The 19,951-nt window shown below is 35.2% G+C and overlaps 1 protein-coding gene across 2 annotated transcripts in view; it reads right to left on the bottom strand.

Annotated features, from left to right (window-relative positions):
* Positions 1-19,951, bottom strand: part of SRBD1 (S1 RNA binding domain 1) — a 181,313-nt gene that overhangs the window by 134,104 nt on the left and 27,258 nt on the right. For both annotated transcript variants that reach the window (XM_033125419.1, XM_033125420.1), the window contains exons 6-11: positions 19,595-19,712; positions 18,394-18,532; positions 14,053-14,149; positions 12,627-12,762; positions 8,472-8,575; positions 2,712-2,819 (exon numbers count right to left, since the gene is read on the bottom strand). In XM_033125419.1, coding sequence (XP_032981310.1) covers positions 2,712-2,819; positions 8,472-8,575; positions 12,627-12,762; positions 14,053-14,149; positions 18,394-18,532; positions 19,595-19,712 — 702 coding nt within the window. The remainder of the gene's footprint in view (positions 1-2,711; positions 2,820-8,471; positions 8,576-12,626; positions 12,763-14,052; positions 14,150-18,393; positions 18,533-19,594; positions 19,713-19,951) is intronic.

Below are 19,951 nucleotides of genomic sequence, written 5' to 3'. Positions count from 1 at the left end.
ACATTTCAGGGTCAGTCTCCCTGCCTTCAGCCAAGCAACATGAAAAGTATCATTATAGGCATTTCTAGAGCTTCATTTTTAACTATTTACTGAGCAAGCATTTGTTGTCAGTCTTATATAAGGCACCGTAATTGGTGTGAAAGATACAAAGCTGAAAAGATGAGATCCCTGGCTTAAAGACCATTGTGTAGTGGAAGAAACAGAAAAATAAACAGACAAGTATAAAGCGATAAGTGCTATGCTAATGCGAACACATAAGAGGGACAGCAAATTAGGAAAACTTTCTAAGAGATGTCATCTCAGGTAAGTAATAGAGTTAGGCAAACAAAGGTAGGGAGAGTAGAGAGACGCATGGAGAAGATACTCCAGGCAATGCAAAGAGCATATGTAAAGACTAATGATTCTTTATAGAAAAAGCAAGTAATTTCATACACTAAAGTAAAAAGAAATACCAACATATAAGGCTGTAGAGGCTAAAAGAAAGATCACAAAAGATCATGTGGATTGGATTTTATCCTGGAGACAAAGAAGATCCATTGAAGGATTTAGTAGAAGAGTATAAAATAATCAAATAGAAACTTTCGGATGGCAATGTGGAATATATATTGGAAAATACAAAACAGAGATCATCTATGACTCTAGGATAGTAATTCAGACAAGAAATGATGATGTCTTGAACTAACCATGGATAGATACCAGCTATGCCTGAGTAACCATGGAGGTAAAGAGGAGGCAAAATTCAAAATATAATAAAAGACGTAAAATAGATAGCACTGGGTAACTGATGGCTTGAAGAAAGAGGTAGATGTGAAAAATGACACATGGATGAATGATCATGCCAGTCACAGAAGTATGAAATGCAGAAGTAGGCTATGAATCTTATATATATATATATATATATATATATACACACACACATATATAGTCATATATATATATACACATATATATAGTCATATATATATACATATATATAGTCATATATATATATACATATATATAGTCAACTGAATAAAAGGGCTACAAAATAATAGTCTATAATTTCTTTTAATACACACGCATGAATGGAGAAAAGTCTGGTTAACAATGATTATCTCTAGGTAGTAAAAGCATGTGTTTTTTTCTTTGTGCTTTACTGATTCTTTCAATTTTTCTACATTATGACTAATTTCTTTTTAATTAGAGAATTACAGTAATTTTCTTAAAAAAAAATCCATTGGGAATTTCCCCCCTCAACTGCTGTTCAGGTAATTATTTCTATCAAGAGACACATCAGTAGACAATGTCTGCAAACCAACTTATGAAATAAGACATTTTTTCAACCACAGGCATTTTTTAAAAAGAGAAGGAAAAGTGCTCTTGCTGGCCACCAATAATGGCAGTCAGAGAAGGATTATATATTAAACAATCCCACACTAAACTGCTTTTATTAAATTTCAATGAAATTATTCCACAAGCAGTGAAGCTATGCAAATCGAGTATGTGCAAAAATATCAAAACCACCACCAGACATTATATGCAACATGAGAAAACAAGATAAAGGAAAAGCATTCAAAAGGAAATGCAATTTTAAATGAGATCATTTTCTTTTTCGTTCATTAAGAACAGAATCCCTTATTTTTTAATTTGATGCCCCAGCACTCAAAAGTAAGAGATGTTACTTCATATAGACTTGAAGTGAAAGAGGATTCCAAAAGAAAATATTTTTAAGGGAAGTCTGGGCTAAAAAGGATGCATCAAGAGAATGAATTACTTTAATAAAAAGAAGTTGAACAAAAGAACTGTGTGTCCTTTTTAATGCTACCTCCTCACTGCCTGCTCTAAACACCTCCAAAGTCAATGGCCAGGTCTAGTACAAGAAAAACAAACATTATAAAGGGTGTTATAAATTCTAGCGAGGCTGAAGAGATGACTAGGAATATACAGTTCCCAGGTAACCCTTGCCGAAAACTGTAAACAAGTGAGAACGAAGGAAATCTCAACCACATAGGAAGGTATGTATGAAGAAATGGCTGGTTTCTAAAGTAGCCTATCAAGACAAAGGCTAGAGGAAGGAAAGAGGGTTTTGCCTCCTGGCATTAATTTTCTTTCCATCTCCTCCCCTAAAAACAATTCTGCACCTCACCTCTTTTGCAGTTCTTCATTGTAACTCTTAGTCCTGCTAGTCCATCCACATGGTCACATTAATAACCTCCTAATATTTGCTCATCATTGCTGATAATTACTCATCCAAACAACTCCCATGTGGAGTGAAAAACATATTAGCTTTCTCTCTTCATAGTAATAAATTCATCATGCGTTCCACTGATTTCTTTATGCTTTTTTTGGCTCTCTTACCTCTAAAAACTGCTTCCAACTAACTTCTCCATTAACTTCCTAATTTGCTTCTCCCAAGCCAACTCTCTCATCAATAAAACCATTTGTTTAGCTTGGTTGTCAAATTGCAAGACTAGTATTGCAGAACTGGAAGGGGTACACATTAAGTGATCAAGATTTGAAAAGCATATCATAATTAAGAGCTATGTTTGTGATCTATGCATATGAATGCCTCCACATATTGAAATCTAGGCTTACATGTAAGACTTTGTGATTGTGACTCAGTTCTTTAGTTGGTTAACAGAGCAACAAATATTTACTATGCTTTAATGGGCTTATTACCATACATCATAACAATAAACAGCATACAAAATTAAATTAGACAAGACGCATACCTGAGCTCTCTACAAAGGAGAGGATAAATGAGGCGTTTAAAGGAATCAGTTAGTGAATTCTGTAAAATCTCCATTAACTCCGGCCTTGCAAAGCTACGTGGTCTCCACCTGCAAAAAAGAAAAGCCTATACTAAAACTGAGGTACCAATAATGAGACCAGGAAAGGACTCCTGGAAGAGGAGAGAGGAAGTGGAAGAGAAAAAGGGGAAAAACTTTATTGAAGCCAAAGTAACATAATCTGAGAGGAGATTGTGATGTCTGGAAATTATTAACTCTGACATCTGGAGTTCTTATTTTTAAAAACCTAGTAACCATGGTCACACATAAAACTTAAGGGAGGAAAAACTTTCCCATTCTGGGAAGAGTCTCCCAAGCATTATTAATAAAAGTCAAAATCTTAAGACATAAGAAAGTTACCAAAAAATTACTAAAGTGGGGCCGGCCCGGTGGCTCAGGCGGTTAGAGCTCCATGCTCTTAACTCCGAAGGCTGCTGGTTCCATTCCCACATGGGCCAGTGGGCTCTCAACCACAAAGTTGCCAGTTCAATTCCTCGAGTCCCGCAAGGGATGGTGGGCTCCGCCCCCTGCAACTAAGATTGAACACAGCACCTTGAGCTGAGCTGCCTCCCGGATGGCTCAGTTGGTTGGAGTGCGTCCTCTCAACGAAAAGGTTGCCGGTTCGACTCCCGCAAGGGATGGTGGGCTGTGCCCCCTGCAACTAGCAACGGCAACTGGACCTGGAGCTGAGCTGTGTCCTCCACAACTAAGACTGAAAGGAGAACAACTTGAAGCTGAACGGCACCCTCCACAACTAAGACTGAAAGGACAACAACTTGACTTGGAAAAAAGTCCTGGAAGCATACAATGTTCCCCAATAAAGTCCTGTTCCCCTTCCCCAATAAAATCAAAAAGAAAAAAAATTACTAAAACATTGCTATAGGCTGAACTGTGTCCCCTGAAATTCTCATGTTGAAACTCTAACCCTCAATAGGATGGTATTTGGCGATGGGGCTTTGGGCAACAATTCGGTTTAGAAGAGGTCATGAGGGTCCTTGAAGGAGGATTAGTATGAAAAACATCTGAGAGCTCTTTCTCTTTTCCTACCAAGTGAAGACATAGCAACAAGGCAGCTGTCTGCAAGCCAAGAAAAGGGCCCTCACCAGGAACCCAATTAGCCTGCACCTTGACCTTGGACTTCACAGCCTCCAGAACTGAGAAAACAAATGTTTGTTCTTTAAGCCACCTGGTCTACGATATTTTGTTATGGCAGCCGGAGCTAAGACCAACAGTGTATCCTTCTTTTCCCATCTATTCATCTCTGAGAGCTCCTGAGAGCTAAAGTATTATAGAAATTCTATTTTTTCACTCTTGAGTAGAACTTACTCCACTGCTCAGACTGTACAGCTTTACCAGGCAGTAGTGTATATGCATAAATGTGGATGAATGTAAACAGCAGAGAACTTACTGTTAGTGGACACTGGAGAAAGAACAGTAAGAGAAAATGCAAGCTAAAAAGAACAAATTCAGCTCTACCCTTTCTGTGTTTTCATCCATTTATAGCTTCTCTGCCCTTGTCCTTTAGTGGCTCTTGAATAATAAGGTATTAATGGCTTCTAATAAACCATTAACAGACCTAGGGATACTCTCATCTCCCTTACTTATCTCAGCAAGGAAATTAACTAAATATCAATGAAAAAACACTTAAGCATTTATAATGTGATATACCAAAAGTTACATAATTGCAACTAATTGAATCTCTTCCATAAAAGGTATTATTTGAGGAGAATATAGTTTTATCCATCTTTTAATTTGAATGATAGTGCTTTTATGGAAGATATATATCCTTCCTTCCATCCAAATCCCTGTTGCTCCCTACTGTCACCTTTTCCTGAGGACATGAGAAGTAGGGAAGTAGGACATGAATTAGACACATTACCATCATCATCATCATTATTAATTTAGGGAACCCAATGTCAAGAAAGACTTCTCAGAAGAAACACCTGTAATGGATTTTAAAATATGAATTGTGGTTTACCAAGTAAGACAAAGGAATAAAAGCATTCTGGGAAGAAACCACAGCACATGTAAAAGTTTAGTGGCGTAAAAGAGAATGATAAATTCAAGTAACTACAAGTAGATTAGTACCTAGAGCATAAAAGAGCAGAATTCGGGGGAGAAGGGGTGGTTTGGGTAGATGAACTAGAAAATATGGCAGTGACCATGCTATGGAGCTTGGTCAGTTAGGAAGGAGAACATAGTCCCGGGTAGTGGGACAATATGCTAGGAAGATAGTCTTGTGAGGCAAGGAGACCCTAATGGAGTGATTTTTTTTTTTTTAAATGTATGTATTTGATATCTACTGGGGTCGTTCCCTTTAAGACCAAACAAAGGGTTCCCCATTACTTGTAGGAAAAAAACAGAAATCCTAAATACTACCTATCCAGTATCTCTGGAAGTCCCAATAGTCTTCCCTTAACCTCAAGATTCTTTGGTGTGACTGCTCTGCGCCTTCTTCCTGCTCCCCTCCCTGGAACAGAGTGCTGGGAATCTATTTAATACTTGAGGATGCCTCAATTATACCCATTCACAGTTGACCTATTTCCTATTGCTACCACCTAGTCCAAGCCACCATCACCTCTTGCCCCCACATCTACTCTTGGTTCCTTCCAAATAGTTCCCTATACTGCAGTCAGAGTGATCTTCTTAAAATACAAACTGATCACGACACTCCTCCGTTTCAACCCTTTACTGGCTTTCCATCAATCTTAAGATAACGAACAAAATCCTTAGCATGCCTAAGAAAGCTAGGTATAACCTGGCCCATGCCTACATTTCAATCATTATTTCTTGTTGCTTCCTCTTCCTTTCCTCCTGTCTCTGACCTACACAGGCACCCAACCCAGACTGCATTAAGGTTACCCATTACAAACTCTTAGGACACACTGCCCTTCTCCTTTAACCTCAGCAACTCCCAAACATTTGCTGTGTCTTCTTCATTAAACTCCATTGTCACCAAGGACAGCCAGTAGATTTATCTGGTTTGCAGGTGGGTCCCCAACATCAAGCACATAACCTGAATGGATTATTACATGGGAGGGATGGAAGGTGAGAAAAGCAGGGACAAAGTGAGTTAAAAACGAATAATAAGATTCGAGCAAGCATCTTCAGTAATCCAAATGTGTTTAAAGAAAAAAAAATTTCTTGAGAACGATTCTTTAGTTTACAGAGAAGTATTTTAACTACCTTTTGTTTCAGTTATTTTGTTCCCATAGAAGCATTTCTTCAATTATCTATATGAAGAGAAACTTCTGGAACATGACTGAAAATTGTATCACTATACCCATAATGATGTAAAGTATTATAGTATAGAATAAATATTACCAATTATCCAACTGAGTAAAACTGAATAAAATAAAATAGAGAAAGGAGCCAAGGAAAACCAACTAAATCACTGCAAGGAAAACCATTCCTTCACATTTACTTAGTATAAAGACAATAGATTAAGAGCATAACTAATGCTTATTTACCTATTTAAGACAGACTCTGATACTGAGTATTATATTCATAGGAAAATAAGCTAGAAGTTGTCCCCAATTTATTGTGATCTATTCATAAAAAAATACTACTAAAAAGGAAATTAGCACAATAAACTCACCACTTTGTAATTATAGATATCATTGAAGGCTATACAATTACATGGAATATAATTTAATGCTCTCAAATCTGTCAGAAAAGTATTATTCACCATTTTAAGGATAATGATATTAAGAAATTAAATAACATGCTCATAGTCACAAGGGTAGAATATAATACAACGAATTCAAACTCAGACACATCCACTTTTTAGGATTTTATTCTTTCTATGAAACTATGTTAAGTTTCATATCTAATTTTTTAAGTCTAGGATTTCTTTTAGGTGTTTATTTCCTTTTTATTTTTAATGGAATTTATTCATTTATAAAGGAAATAAGCATTCATTTAAAAGATGACAACTACATAAAAGAGTATATGATAGAAAATTAAAATCTCACACTAGAGCTAAGGAATAGACCTTTTATATCTTCTCAAATACTTGCCTACACACACATAGACGTATTTTTGCCATTAATGAAATTATTATAAATTGTCTTTTTAACCTAATGACATGTTTGTATCTCAACTTGAACTGTATCTCAACTTTTTCAAAGTGGCTATGCAGAATTCCATTGTACTGATATAACATAATTGACTTAAGCAATTTACTGACTGACGAACATTAAGATGGTGGCTTTACTTGATGGGTCTTTGGTTTATTACTTCGTCATTCAGCAAGTTGACCCTTTATAGAATCGGCTTTTGGCAAACTAGCTTCCAATAAATTGATACAAGAATTATTTTGGATGAGAGAGCTAATTCCCAAAATACACAGAACTTGTTCTTCTAAAAGAACAATTCACCCAACTCTTCAAGAAGCATTCCCAGCAATCTCTCTAACCTAAGATCACACAAAACTGGCCAGTGATGAGCATAACAAAATCTATAACTCCTAACTGCTAGGCAAGGCACTTTACCTCTTCGCATCAATTTTCTCGCTGGTCAAATGGCAGCTATAAATCTGCTCTACCAACCAAGTAGAGTATTGTGAGGATCAAAAATATTCTGAAAAGTTATAACTAAACGTTAAAAGTGCCATACAAACATGTGGTGCTATTTTAAAAGGTTACCTTACTAAATGAAAAAGGATAATAAAACATCACATATGTTTGGAAAATTCTCTGAAATATCTAATAAATTTAATGTTTGTTTCAATCATCTTTAATGTACAAAAAGTTTTAGGTGAAATACACAGAATACATTTAGAGATTTAAATTGTAATATACAATAAATTAAATTTTTGTTTCAATTATCCTTAATAAAACATTTCAGATATGCTATATATAGTATGCATGTTAATTCATTTTTTTTTATATATCTTATTTTTGACATTAATGAAACTTACAATTTTTTTTTTTTTTTTAGGGGAACAGGACTTTATTGGGGAACAGTGTGTACTTCCAGGACTCTTTTTTTCCAAGTCAAGTTGTCCTTTCGATCTTAGTTGTCGAGGGTGCCGTTCAGCTTCAAGTTGTTGTCCTTTCAGTCTTAGTTGTGGGGGGCGCAGCTCAGCCTCAGGTCCAGTTGCTATTGCTAGTTGCAGGGGCACAGCCCACCATCCCTTGCCCGAGTCGAAAACGGCAACCTTGTGGTTGAGAGGACACGCTCCAACCAACTGAGCCATCCGGGAGGCAGCTCAGCTCAAGGTGTCGTGTTCAATCTTAGTTGCAGGGGGCGGAGCCCACCATCCCTTGTGGGACTCGAGGAATCGAACCGGCAACCTTGTGGTTGAGAGCCCACTGGCCCATGTGGGAATGGAACCAGCAGCCTTCGGAGTTAGGAGCACGGAGCTCTAACCGCCTGAGCCACCGGGCCGGCCCTAATTCATTTTTTCACAAAAGAAAATCTGCTCTTTATACAAGATACAAATTGTATGTAAAAGTATTAAAGTGAAAGTCCCTTTCCCCAGAGATAACCACAATTAGTACTTCTTTTGTATCCTCCAAGTTATTTCCTATTGAAACATATACAACATAATTTTTTTAAAATTATGCACAGACTATATCCATGGTCTGTCATTGTTAATTTTTTTTACATAATGGACATCTTCCATATTAGTACAAGTCAATCTAAGTATGATATTTTAGGAAAAAAGAAAAGAAATTCTATAAAAATCTATAAACAGACCTGTTTTGGATGCACCATCTACAAAACTGATCTTTAACTCTATCAGGAATGTTGACCTTGACTGTCAGTATCTTCAAATTTTCTCCGCGGTTAATTGCCAGAACCTGAGTGCAAACATATATGGCAAAGATTGATAATCAACAATATATACAAATGATCAATTTAACCAGTCAACATTTCTAAAACAATATCGTGGTTAGCCAACCTAGAGCTGTATCAGTTTTTATTCATTTATTTACCAAGAGTGTATTTAAAAATAATCATTTCTTTATACTTTTTCAGGTTTAAAAAATATAAAATACAAGTACAAAGCCTATGACATTCACCAGAAGAGACTCTGGTGATCTAAAATCTCATTTCAGTCCCTATTAATCGAAAATTTATGATCATCTGGAAATAGAATATAATTTTTATTTGTGAAAATAAGTTGCTAAGATAAATACAAACATACAAAAATCCCTAAGTGAAATACTTAATAACTACTAATTTTTACCATTTTTTGTCAGGACCATCTAAGTACTTTAAATATGTTATTTTGTTTAATCTTCAAAGCCACCAATGATATGTGTATTGTCATTTTTATTTTATATAATTTTCCAAGACTAACTTGTCTCAAATCACAAAGCTAACAAGTAGTTAAGGAGGAATTTAAACTAAGATCAGCCTGCCCAAGCTGTTAATATATTAAGAGAGTAACTGTTACGAAACATATTAAAAACACTCCTTAAAGAAGAGCAAACATAAATTAAGCAGAAAGGAGGAAATAATAAAAATAGAGGAGAAATGAACAATATACAGAATAGAAAAACAATAGAAAATATTAACAAAACCAAAAGTTGGTTCTTTGAAAATATCAACAAAATTGACAAACTTTTCACTAAACTGACCAAGAGAAAAAGAAGAAACATTACAGTTAGCAAAATCAGAAATGAAAGAAGGGCCATTACTATCGATGCTACAAAATAAAAAGGATCATGAAAGAATACTATGAACAACTGTATGCCAAATTAGATCATTTAGATAAAATGGACAAATTTTAATAAAGACTCAAACTGCCAAAACAGAATCAAACAGAAATGGAAAATCTGAAACAATCTATAACAAGAGACTGAATTTGTAATTTAAAAATTTCCCACAAGGAAATGTCCAAGACAAGATGGCTTCACTGCTGAATTCTACAAAACATTTAAAGAATTAATACCAATTCTTCACAAACTCTTCCAAAAACTACAACAGAAGAAAAAACTTCCCAACTCCTTGTACCTACCCTGATACCAAAATCAGACAAGAACATCACAAGAAAAAAACACAGACCACTATGTCTTATGAATACAGAAATAAAGGTCCTCAATAAAATATGAGTAAATCAAATCCAGAAACATATAAAACAGATCATATACCAGGATCAAGAGGGATTACTCCAGGAATGCAAGGTTGGATTGACATTGTTAAAAAAATCAATTAACGTAATACATCGTACCAGTGGAATAAAAAACAAAATTACAAGATCATCTCAATAGGTGCAGAAAAGGTATTTGACAAAATTCGGCAGTCATTCATAATAAAAACACTCGACAAACTAGGAACAGAAGGCAACTTTGTCAACATGATAAAAGGTACATACAAAAAACCCACAGACAACATATTTAATAGTGAAAGACTGGATACTTTCCATCTCAGATCACAAGGGCGTCTCCTCTTGCCACTTCTATTCAACACTGTACTGGAGGGTCTAGCCAGGGAAATTAGGCAAAAATTTAAAAAGAAAAGAAATAGTAGGCATCTAGATTGAAAGAAAGAAGCAAAACTCTATTTTTAGAAAGTATGATTTTTATATATAAAAAATCCTAAAAAAACCACTAAAAACTATTAGAATGAATAAAGAGTTCAGGAGGATTTCAGGATAATCCATTTCTACACACTAGCAATAAACATTTTGAAAATAAAAATTCTTTAAAAATTCTACTTCCCATACACCAAAAGGAATAAAATACTCATGAGTAATTTTAACAAAATAAGTGCAAAACTTATACTCTGAAAACTACAAAACATTGTTTAAAGAAATTAAATAAGACCTAAATAAATGGAAAAATATCCCATGTACATGGGTCAGAAGGTTTAATATTACTACTGTGTTTCCCAGAAGATAAGACCTCGCCGAACAATCAGCTCTAATGTGTCTTTTGGAGCAAAACTCAATGTAAAACCTTATATTGAATTATATTGTATTACATCATATTATATCCAGTCTTATAGTAAAATAAGACTGGGTCTTATATTAATTTTTGCTCCAAAAGACTCATTAGTGCTGATTGTCCGGCTAGGTCTTATTTTCAGGGAAACACAGTACCAATGGGAGCAATATGGGCATTATTCTCAAAAATTTGTAAACTGGTACAGCCACTATGGAAAACAGTACAGAGGTTCCTCAAAAAGTTAAGAATAGAATTACCATACAACACAGCAATTCCTATTCTGGATATCTACCCAAAAAATCTGAAAACATTTATCCATAAAGATATATGTACCCTTATGTTCACTGCAGCATTATTCACGATAGCCAAGACATGGAAACAACGGAAGTGTCTTTCAATAGATGATTGGATCAAGAAGATGTGATACATAAATATAATGGAATATTACTCAGCCATAAGAAAAGATAAAATACTGCCATTTGCGACAACATGGATGGATCTTGAGATTATGCTAAGTGAAATTAAGTCAGACAGAAAAAGGTGAGAACCATATGACTTCACTCATATGTGGGACATAAAACTGAAAGCAACAAACAAACAAGAAAAACAAACAAGCAAAACCTCATAGATACAGATACAGATACAGTTTAGTGATCACCAGAGGGTTAAGAGGGGAGGATAAGATGGAAGAGGGTAAAAGGGGTCAAATATATGGTGATGAAAAGAGAATTGACTGTGGATGGTGAACACACAATGCAAGATATAGATGACTTAGTACAGAATAGTACACTTGAAACATATAATTTCAGTAACCAATGTCACCCCAATAAATTTAATTGAAAAAAATCTGGGGAAAAAAAAAGAAGAAGAGGAAAAATAAAAATTGTGATTGTGTGTTTCAATCTGTATGTTGGGTCCCTGAGGAATTGGCTCAAAGGTTTGCCTTTGTTTTGCCTGTGGCAGAGCTTCCTGGATGGAATTTGTTAAAAGTGTTTAAAGGCAAATGTATTAGCTGCAGTCTCAAGGGGTAAGGAATAACAGGTGGTGACAAGGAATTATAGTGAGGGCAACTAACAGACCAAAATATCCTGGGAAGGAAGAGGCTGGGAAATGAGGTGCTTGAGGCCAAAGGGACTTTTAAAAGTTCCTACATATATGAAGGAATCTAAGAGGCCACATGCCTGCTTAAGACTACACACATGCTCTGAAAACACCTGAGAAGACCTTAAACTTTCACCTCTAACTGACCTTTGGGCTCCATGCAAAGAGGAAGTGATGGCTAAGGCAGAGTTGTGAACAGCCTTGCTAAGCATTGAAGTACCCCAACTGAGCCAACCTGGGAGAGCTGTTTTTTGTTTTAGTTCCAGGCATTTAAGGAAATATCTGACAAATAATTAGGTGTCTACTAAGCTAAAGAAACAAAGACTTCAGTAGCCACACACAACAAAGAACAATACAAAAATAGTTTAGAACTCACTGAACAACAAAAGCTCACAACAGGAATGACAACAAACACTGGGGAGGGAAACAAATCTGATTTTCAGTGCTGCCAACTTTTAATATTCAAAAGGTCCACTTTTCAACAAAAAATTGTAGGGTATTCAAAGAAGCAAAAAAGTATGACCCATTTGCAGGAAAAATAAATGAATAGGAACTGTCACTGGGGAAGCAAATATCGGCCTTATGAGACAAATTTTAAATTTAAAGGAAATCATAAACAGAGACCTAAAAGAAACCAAGAGAACAGTATCTCAACAAAGACAGGTATCAAAAAAAAGTTGGAAATTATAAAAAGGAACCAAACAGAAATTTGGAGCTGAAAAGTAGAATGACGTGTATGTATATATATGTATTTCCTTAGTAACATTATATATATATATTTCCTTAGTAACATAGCAGGCAAATCCAAAGATGTATCATATCACTACTATCAGCATGCACAAGCAGTTTCCTTATTTACCTGATGATGTTGAATGCTACTTATGTTGCATGAAAAATTCTGGTAGAGTATAAACTTATCAACATCTTTCTCATTTGCTTTTTTAAAGGACGTTTTTGTCAAAGATGACTGGATACAAATATGTGCATTTTGGCACCTGTTCAAATACACAAATATTTAAAAAAAACAAGTAATTAATACGTGTAGAAAGAAACATGGTATACGAAATAAAGTTAGCAAAAAAGTGAAGTCATTACCAAATAAGCTATTTTTATATGATGCCCAACTATAAAAATGTTATTGACCCATTAAAAGAGGACTGCCTATTTATACTAGCATAGGTCCTACAGATCTTTTTATGTGTCAACCCAATCCTCCCATAAAATACCTAAATGAATTCAAATACCATCAACAGTTATACAAGAGACCAAAACTATCTACGAGGAATCTGATCAAAAGCTATGGTCTAAATATCATCCTTTTCTAACCATTGAGTCAATCAGTCAGAACCAATTAAAAACTAAAAAGAGAAAAAAGAAAATGTCAGGAAAGCTTCCAATGACAATGTATAAAACTGGACCAAATTTCAGCAGTATAATTACTTATAAAAAACACATTTTAAAAACCTAGGCACTTCTCCTACTTCAACTCTTTCTTGCTAGGGCCACTGAGAAAACAGAAAAGTTCTCTCCCTTTTATTAACAAAAAAACCCTGACAAGCTTTAGTAGTCAACTGATTCATTTTCACCTTTCCTTTTGTCCGCACAGGTCACACAGCTAAAGTATGGAGAGAGAGGAAGAGCAGAGTTCTGGCAAAATCATGTCTTCCCTTCTGATATACAGCCAAAAAGGAAGGACAGAGACTATAATAATGAAGATTTAAATTAGTACCTTATTTTAATGAGGCATAAAATCCATAAACCCAGGTAGAGTCTAGATCAAAGAGTTTTAATCTCTGATAAATTGGGATGTGATACCATGGATAAACTGTTCTCCACCAGTTAAAATTCATTCTCAAGTCAGTACTTTTATCCATACCTGACATTAAACATTCTCAAGTTAGCCTAATCACTGGTAAACATCAGAAATGAGATATGATAAAATGAAGTACACACATCATGTTTAAAGAGCAATGCCACCCACTCTAATCTCTCTGTAGCATATGTTGTGTAATGCAGTGGTTTTTAAACTGTGTCCTCAGAACCCTCCACGGAGGTGCTTCAGTATAAGGAAGATGAGCAGGTAGAGTTCCAGGCTCCTGCCCAGAATTAAAGCAACTTTGCTTTTATGTTTTATATATTAGGGTTCTGTTGTTTGAACAGAGTTCTGCTACTTTGAAAACAAGTCTGAAAATAAAGTCTTTAATAAACACTGGTCTTAGCACTAACCATCTGGCCCTTTATAGCATGAGTCCACAAAGCAGAAAACTTTAAGAAGAGTTACTCACGATTTCCGAACGAAGTCAAGTGTGTCTCTGTCTTTAGCAATCATGTCTGCTAAAATATGCTGCACTCCTGTTTCAATATCCTTGAGTGTTGAAAGCCCTTTAGGTAAAAGAGAAAACAAAAGTAAGAACTACAGAGTGGTTTGTAAGTTTATAATTAAATCACAATAAGTTTATTCTAGTCAAAATAAAACCTTAAATTGACAAACTTAAGACAGCAAAGTATCATAGCAGTGACTAGCTTCCCTCACCAACAAAAACAAGTCTCCGAAAGCAATCATCCAGGACCTTCACATACCATGTAGCCTAAGTGGTGAAAAAAATGCAGCTCTGGAGCCAGCTGCCTGGTCTAATCCTGGTTCCAACAGTTACTAAATGTGTGATTCTAGGCAAGTTACTTGACCTCTCGGTGCGTCAGTCTCCTATAAAAGTAGACTAATAGTACCTACCTCATGAAGTATTTACAAAGATTAAGCATGCTATGGGAGACAGACATTAATTGAATCAGATCCGAAGATATACTATTTCAGTCCAGTTACAAAAATTCTTTATAAGTAATTTCATTAATATTCCTATTTTGGTTTATGAGGCATGTATTCACATTTTCAATGATCTACTTGAATTTAACAAATCTCATAAACACAAAAGACGAGCCATTATGTGGCTGTTCATCTTCATAGTTGAATTGTCTATTAATGGTATATTAAGTTCTTCCAAATGCTTTCGATTTGCTAATTTACAGCAGTGAGTCTGGTATATTATGGCCCCTATGATATCAACTTATATAATTCAGAGAGATCATTTGCATTGCTTTCTTTCATTTCTTTTGTGTTTATTGTTCTATTTCCATTAAAGCTTTTTTTTCTTCATTGCATTAAAGCTTGAATTACACAAGGGTAGCATTGAGTATCATAAGATGCTTTTCTGAGAGTATAGTTTTAATGAGTAATGGTACAAAAGACAAAGAGAACTAGAAGACAGAATTATGGAGTAATTAATACAGAGAAAATGCCTTGCTGGGTTTTGTTATGATAACTAATCTTAACTAGTGAAGTAATTACCTTTATTTTAAAGAAATTTAAAGAAAGAAATTTGGCCACTGAGATTAATAGGAATTCTGTTTACATTTTAAGATAATTTCCCTATGAGGGAATTTTCAGGAACAAATTACCTTTGAGAAGTGAAAGACTGTACATGTAAAGGACTTAGAAAAGCTACAGCACATAGTAAGCAGTCAATAAATATCTACTTTCATGTTAGCTATCTCCCTAGGTCAGTCTTCATTTAAGAAAAAACTTCCACTATCCTGGAGTTCCAAAGCATCTCACAGCATCGTTACACAAGTTTAATGAGAACACCATGGTGGTAAATCAGTTGTAAAGATGGAACCTACATTGAGAACCATTAATAAGAGAACAGAAAGAGGAAATTATAGATTTTGGTATTATAACAAAGGCCTTTGAAAAGCCCCCATCATTTGGGAGGAATACAGTTAGTAAACCCTATGTAATTAAAATTATTCTAGATCTCTAGAGCAATGTTTTGTAAAGTACAGTCTAAGGACCCAAAAATAAATTCACACTAGGTACTTGTTAAAAATATAAACTCCTAGACTGTGGGATTTTATTGTTTTAGAGTATCGCAGATGATTGTGATACTCATTCAAGTTTAAAAACTATGGCTACAGAGGTACCCTGAACTACCTCTAGAGCAGTGGCTCTCAATGGGAGATAGAAATTATCAGTCATTCAGGAAGCTTGCTCAAATTATATATCCTTTCTCAGTCCAACTAGGGAGAGAAAGGACTGGAAAAGAGTCTTGTGTGTTTTGAAAAAGCACCTTCTCCCATCAAAGAGAACTGATCTTTGGGGTTTACTACAGCCAAGGATAATGAGTTCCAAAAGTTGAACAACTTAGTGAAATCAGAAAATAAGGTCCACAGAACCATAAAATCATATTCCTTCCTTTTTAGTGAAAGCTTTCCAGCTGTAGATTCTCCAAACCTCCACAACTGTAACAAAAAATGAAGGGCCAACATTTCTTTTCACTTTATCTGCACTAAGGTCACCTCTTCTTATATACAACAGTGCTGAACAATCAGCTACTCTCTTTGTATACAATATAGGGGAATTCTGGATCTTCTATGATGTAATCCATTTGTGGCATAATATACTTTTTTTATTAAGACCAAATTCTTGTTGGCCAGGGGCAAGTTAAAAAGCAAGATGTGTCTTCTACTGGGGGAAAATAAAACACTGAAATATCTGGATTCATAAATATTTCTTAGGAATGATGGGAATGATGAAAATACTTCTTTAGGAAAACAGTAATACAGGGGTGTCCAAACTTTTTTCAACGTTTTTCACCAAGAGCCATATGCGGTAAAATACACAAACAGCCGGGCCACTCACTCGAGGTGAATGAAGTATGAATTGCCTCACCTGGTTTATTTAAGTAAACTAAATATATTTTTGGAATTTGCTGCTGGCCAATAAAAAATGAATTGTGGGCCGCAGTTGGCCCTGCGGGCTGCAGTTTGGACACCCTTGCAATAATAGAATTGAGGGTAATCATGATTATATGTGCAGCATAAAGAATGAGGGGGTAGAAAAAGGGAAACACATTCCAAGCAAACTTTAAAAAGCAGTATTTAGCTTGTTTGGAATTAATTACAATTCTACATTTGTGATCAGAGTGAAAGAGAGGAAGAAAAGCAAACAGAAAGTCCTGATGTGGTGTTAGTACTCCTGTAACCGCTGGGTCCTGACCTATCCCTGACTTATCCCCATAACCAGAAGTCTCACCAAGTACCCATTATCACATAGTCCAGAAGTATCACAGTATATAACAATCAAAACCTACCCTGTAGGAACGCAGTATGAGTGAGAACTAAGGAAAACTTTGTATCAAAGGAGGTAAGAAGTAGAAGGAAAGGAAATCAACCTTAAGAGAAAAATTAAAATAAACGATAAACCTTTATGCATCTAACATTCTGAAAGCTCCAAAATTCAATTTTAACAAAACATACCATGACTGAGCACTGATAGTTTCCCCTGTGGCCAACCTTAATGCACGGCTATAGTCTTAGCTACCATTAAAACGCTAAATGGTGCAACCATTTGAAAATCTAACTAAAAATAAACATTAAAAAAATTAACTTGAATTTTACTCATTTCAATCCATCTCCATATTCAAATAATACTAATCTGCCTTTTCATTATTGCTCTTTTCAAAACATGTATTAAGATATATTTGTTTATGAACAGATAGATGTATGTATTTTTATAGACACACATACTCAATTTTTTTAGTTGCAAATTCACATTTGCTGAATTATTTAAGACAAAAACAGGTTATGGTATGCACAGTTTAGCACAGCCTGTGGGTTTTGTTATCAGATACTGCCCCCTACAGACACTTATGTCTCCCAGCATAAGAATCAACAGAAGGCCAAAAAAACCAGAATGAGAAGGAATGAGCATCTGTGTCTCCCCATTAAATCGTATCAGAGCACTCCTGAAAAAAGCCAATCTATTCCAAAGCTCTCACTCTAAGGCCCTCATTTTGATAATAAAACCAATGCATCTTGACATGTATCAGATGTCACTTTGCTTGGGTTTTTCTTAGAAATAGCTCTGTCTTACTTCCTTCCTCTCTTTGTCATATACACACACACTCACAAAAGTTAGGAAGATATACTTCAGAAAAAGACAAACACTTGACTCCTGCAGAGAAGAAGTGTGAGACTAGAGGTTCATTTTATACTTCCTGTATGCCAGAACTGTTGAAATTCTTTCTAAAGATAGATATGACTTTTATAATTAAATAAATTTTTCGAAATAGAATAGAAGTTTTGAAAGACAATATAGTAGAAACTTTATAACCTTAAGATGTGAAGGGATTTCTTTAAAAAGACAAAAAAGCAATTATCTTAAAAATGAAGATTAATAAATTGAAAATACTAATAAACTATAATAAAACTAAGCCCTTCTATTTACTTAGAGACAGCATAAAGGAAGTGAAAATAGAAGTTACAAACCGAAAGAGAAGATTTGCAACCCATATAACTGAAAAAGAATATCTTAATATGCTTATAAATTAACACAAAAAAGAGAAACAACGTAATAGGAAAATGGGCAAAAGTCTAGAACAGGTACTTCATCAAGAGGAAAACTGAATGGCTAAGCAGGAGGTCTATCGGGATTTATTTTATAAAAATTATTCATTCTTTATATGCTGTATTTTTTATACAGTCATTACTTATTGAAACAAAATTTTTAACATAAGTTTTCAAATTAGAAAAAAAAAAAAGAAGACACAGGCTGATTTAAGTAAAACCGTTACCTTTGGCATTGGGTTGAATGTAAGACAGCAGATTGAGCTCCCCTGGATTCTCGAGCAGTGTCCTGGCTGCTCCTTCTAATCCCAACTGCCTTGCTCTCTGGGCTTTGGTGCCTTTGCTCCCAGTTTTATAAGGGGTTGACTAGAAAAAGGTCAGAAAACATGCCACATCATTCAGCTTTAAAAAGCAAAAGTTAAATTAGGATACAAAATTGGAGGACACAGTGATAATGCTAGACATCCTTATGTCAACCCTTTCATCTTCCTTCAGAGATGAATTAACGGACTAGATTGGACTAGATAATATTAATACTAGGTGTATGAAGATGTTTGATCCTTGTATGATTCTTTACATTTTTAATATACGCTTAAAATTAGTTTTTTGTTTGGATTCACTCATCTTAAAAACTCAGTGCCTGGAATGCAAGAACTGTAAGGTCCTCTCCTCAACTCCAGCAAGTTCCTCTAACAGCTGTCAACACACAATGCTTCGACTTCTCAGTCTATTCACTCCTCAACCTGCCCCCATCTGTCTTCTCTTCCACACACCTTACTGAAAGTAGTATCACAGAGATCCACAATGATCCCGATGACCAAATATACAATTTTCAATCCATATCTAGCCAAATCTTTCTGCAACATTTAATTATTTAACTATTGATCGTTACCTCCTAAAACTCTTTTCCCTAGTCTTCCATGCTACCATCATCTCCTGAGTCTCCTCATACTTCTCTATTCTTTCCACTTCTCATTCTTAGGCTCTCCCTTCCTCCACTCATGCTTCAAAAGTCGGTGTCCCTCAATGGTCTACCTTGACCTGCGTACTGCCACCCACTCTCCTTGCGTGAAACCTTCCATTCTCATGATTGCAAATACCAATGACATGGTGATGACACTCACATCTAGGCCTATGGCTCAGGACCCGCCCGCAGGCTTCATACTTCTACAACCCACTCTCCTTTCCCGTATTTGACTGGAAGTTCCTCGAAGACAAGGATGATGAATTATCCATCTTTGTAAACCCAAGAGCCTAGCACAGATGAGCATCTAACAGATACTGACTGAATGAAGAATAAATATTTTGTTGAATTAAATAACGATGACTGATGACTTTAGCTTTTCATTTCCAGGTCTTCTTTAACTATAAATAGACCCAAATCATAATATACTCAAGTTTTCATTAACAGATAAAAGGGCTCCTTACCACATGTTCTAGTTCTTCAAAAGTTTTACAGTTCAGCAATGCTTTTAACAAGCATTCAGTCATCTTCCCCTCCTTCTTAATTTTCTGGATTGTACTATGAACCTTCTTTGCCACAGTCCTGAAAATAAAAGCTTTTGTAATATACAGGACCTATATGTCAAAACTTTCTTTTTGAAGCTATCTCAAACTTACAGAAAAGTTGCAGGTAAAGGAAAAAGAACTTCTTTTCCCCTCTGAACCATTTGACAATAAGTTCCATAACCTAATATGTATTTTCTAGAAACAAGAATCTTCTACATAACAATATAACCATCAAAACCAGGTAATTAATGTTGATATGCTACTATCATGTAATCC

Source organism: Rhinolophus ferrumequinum, chromosome 13 (genome assembly GCF_004115265.2).
Source record: "Rhinolophus ferrumequinum isolate MPI-CBG mRhiFer1 chromosome 13, mRhiFer1_v1.p, whole genome shotgun sequence".
NCBI lineage: Eukaryota > Metazoa > Chordata > Mammalia > Chiroptera > Rhinolophidae > Rhinolophus > Rhinolophus ferrumequinum.
The sequence above is the reverse complement of the archived record's forward strand: the minus strand, read 5'-3'. Positions and strand labels throughout refer to the sequence as shown.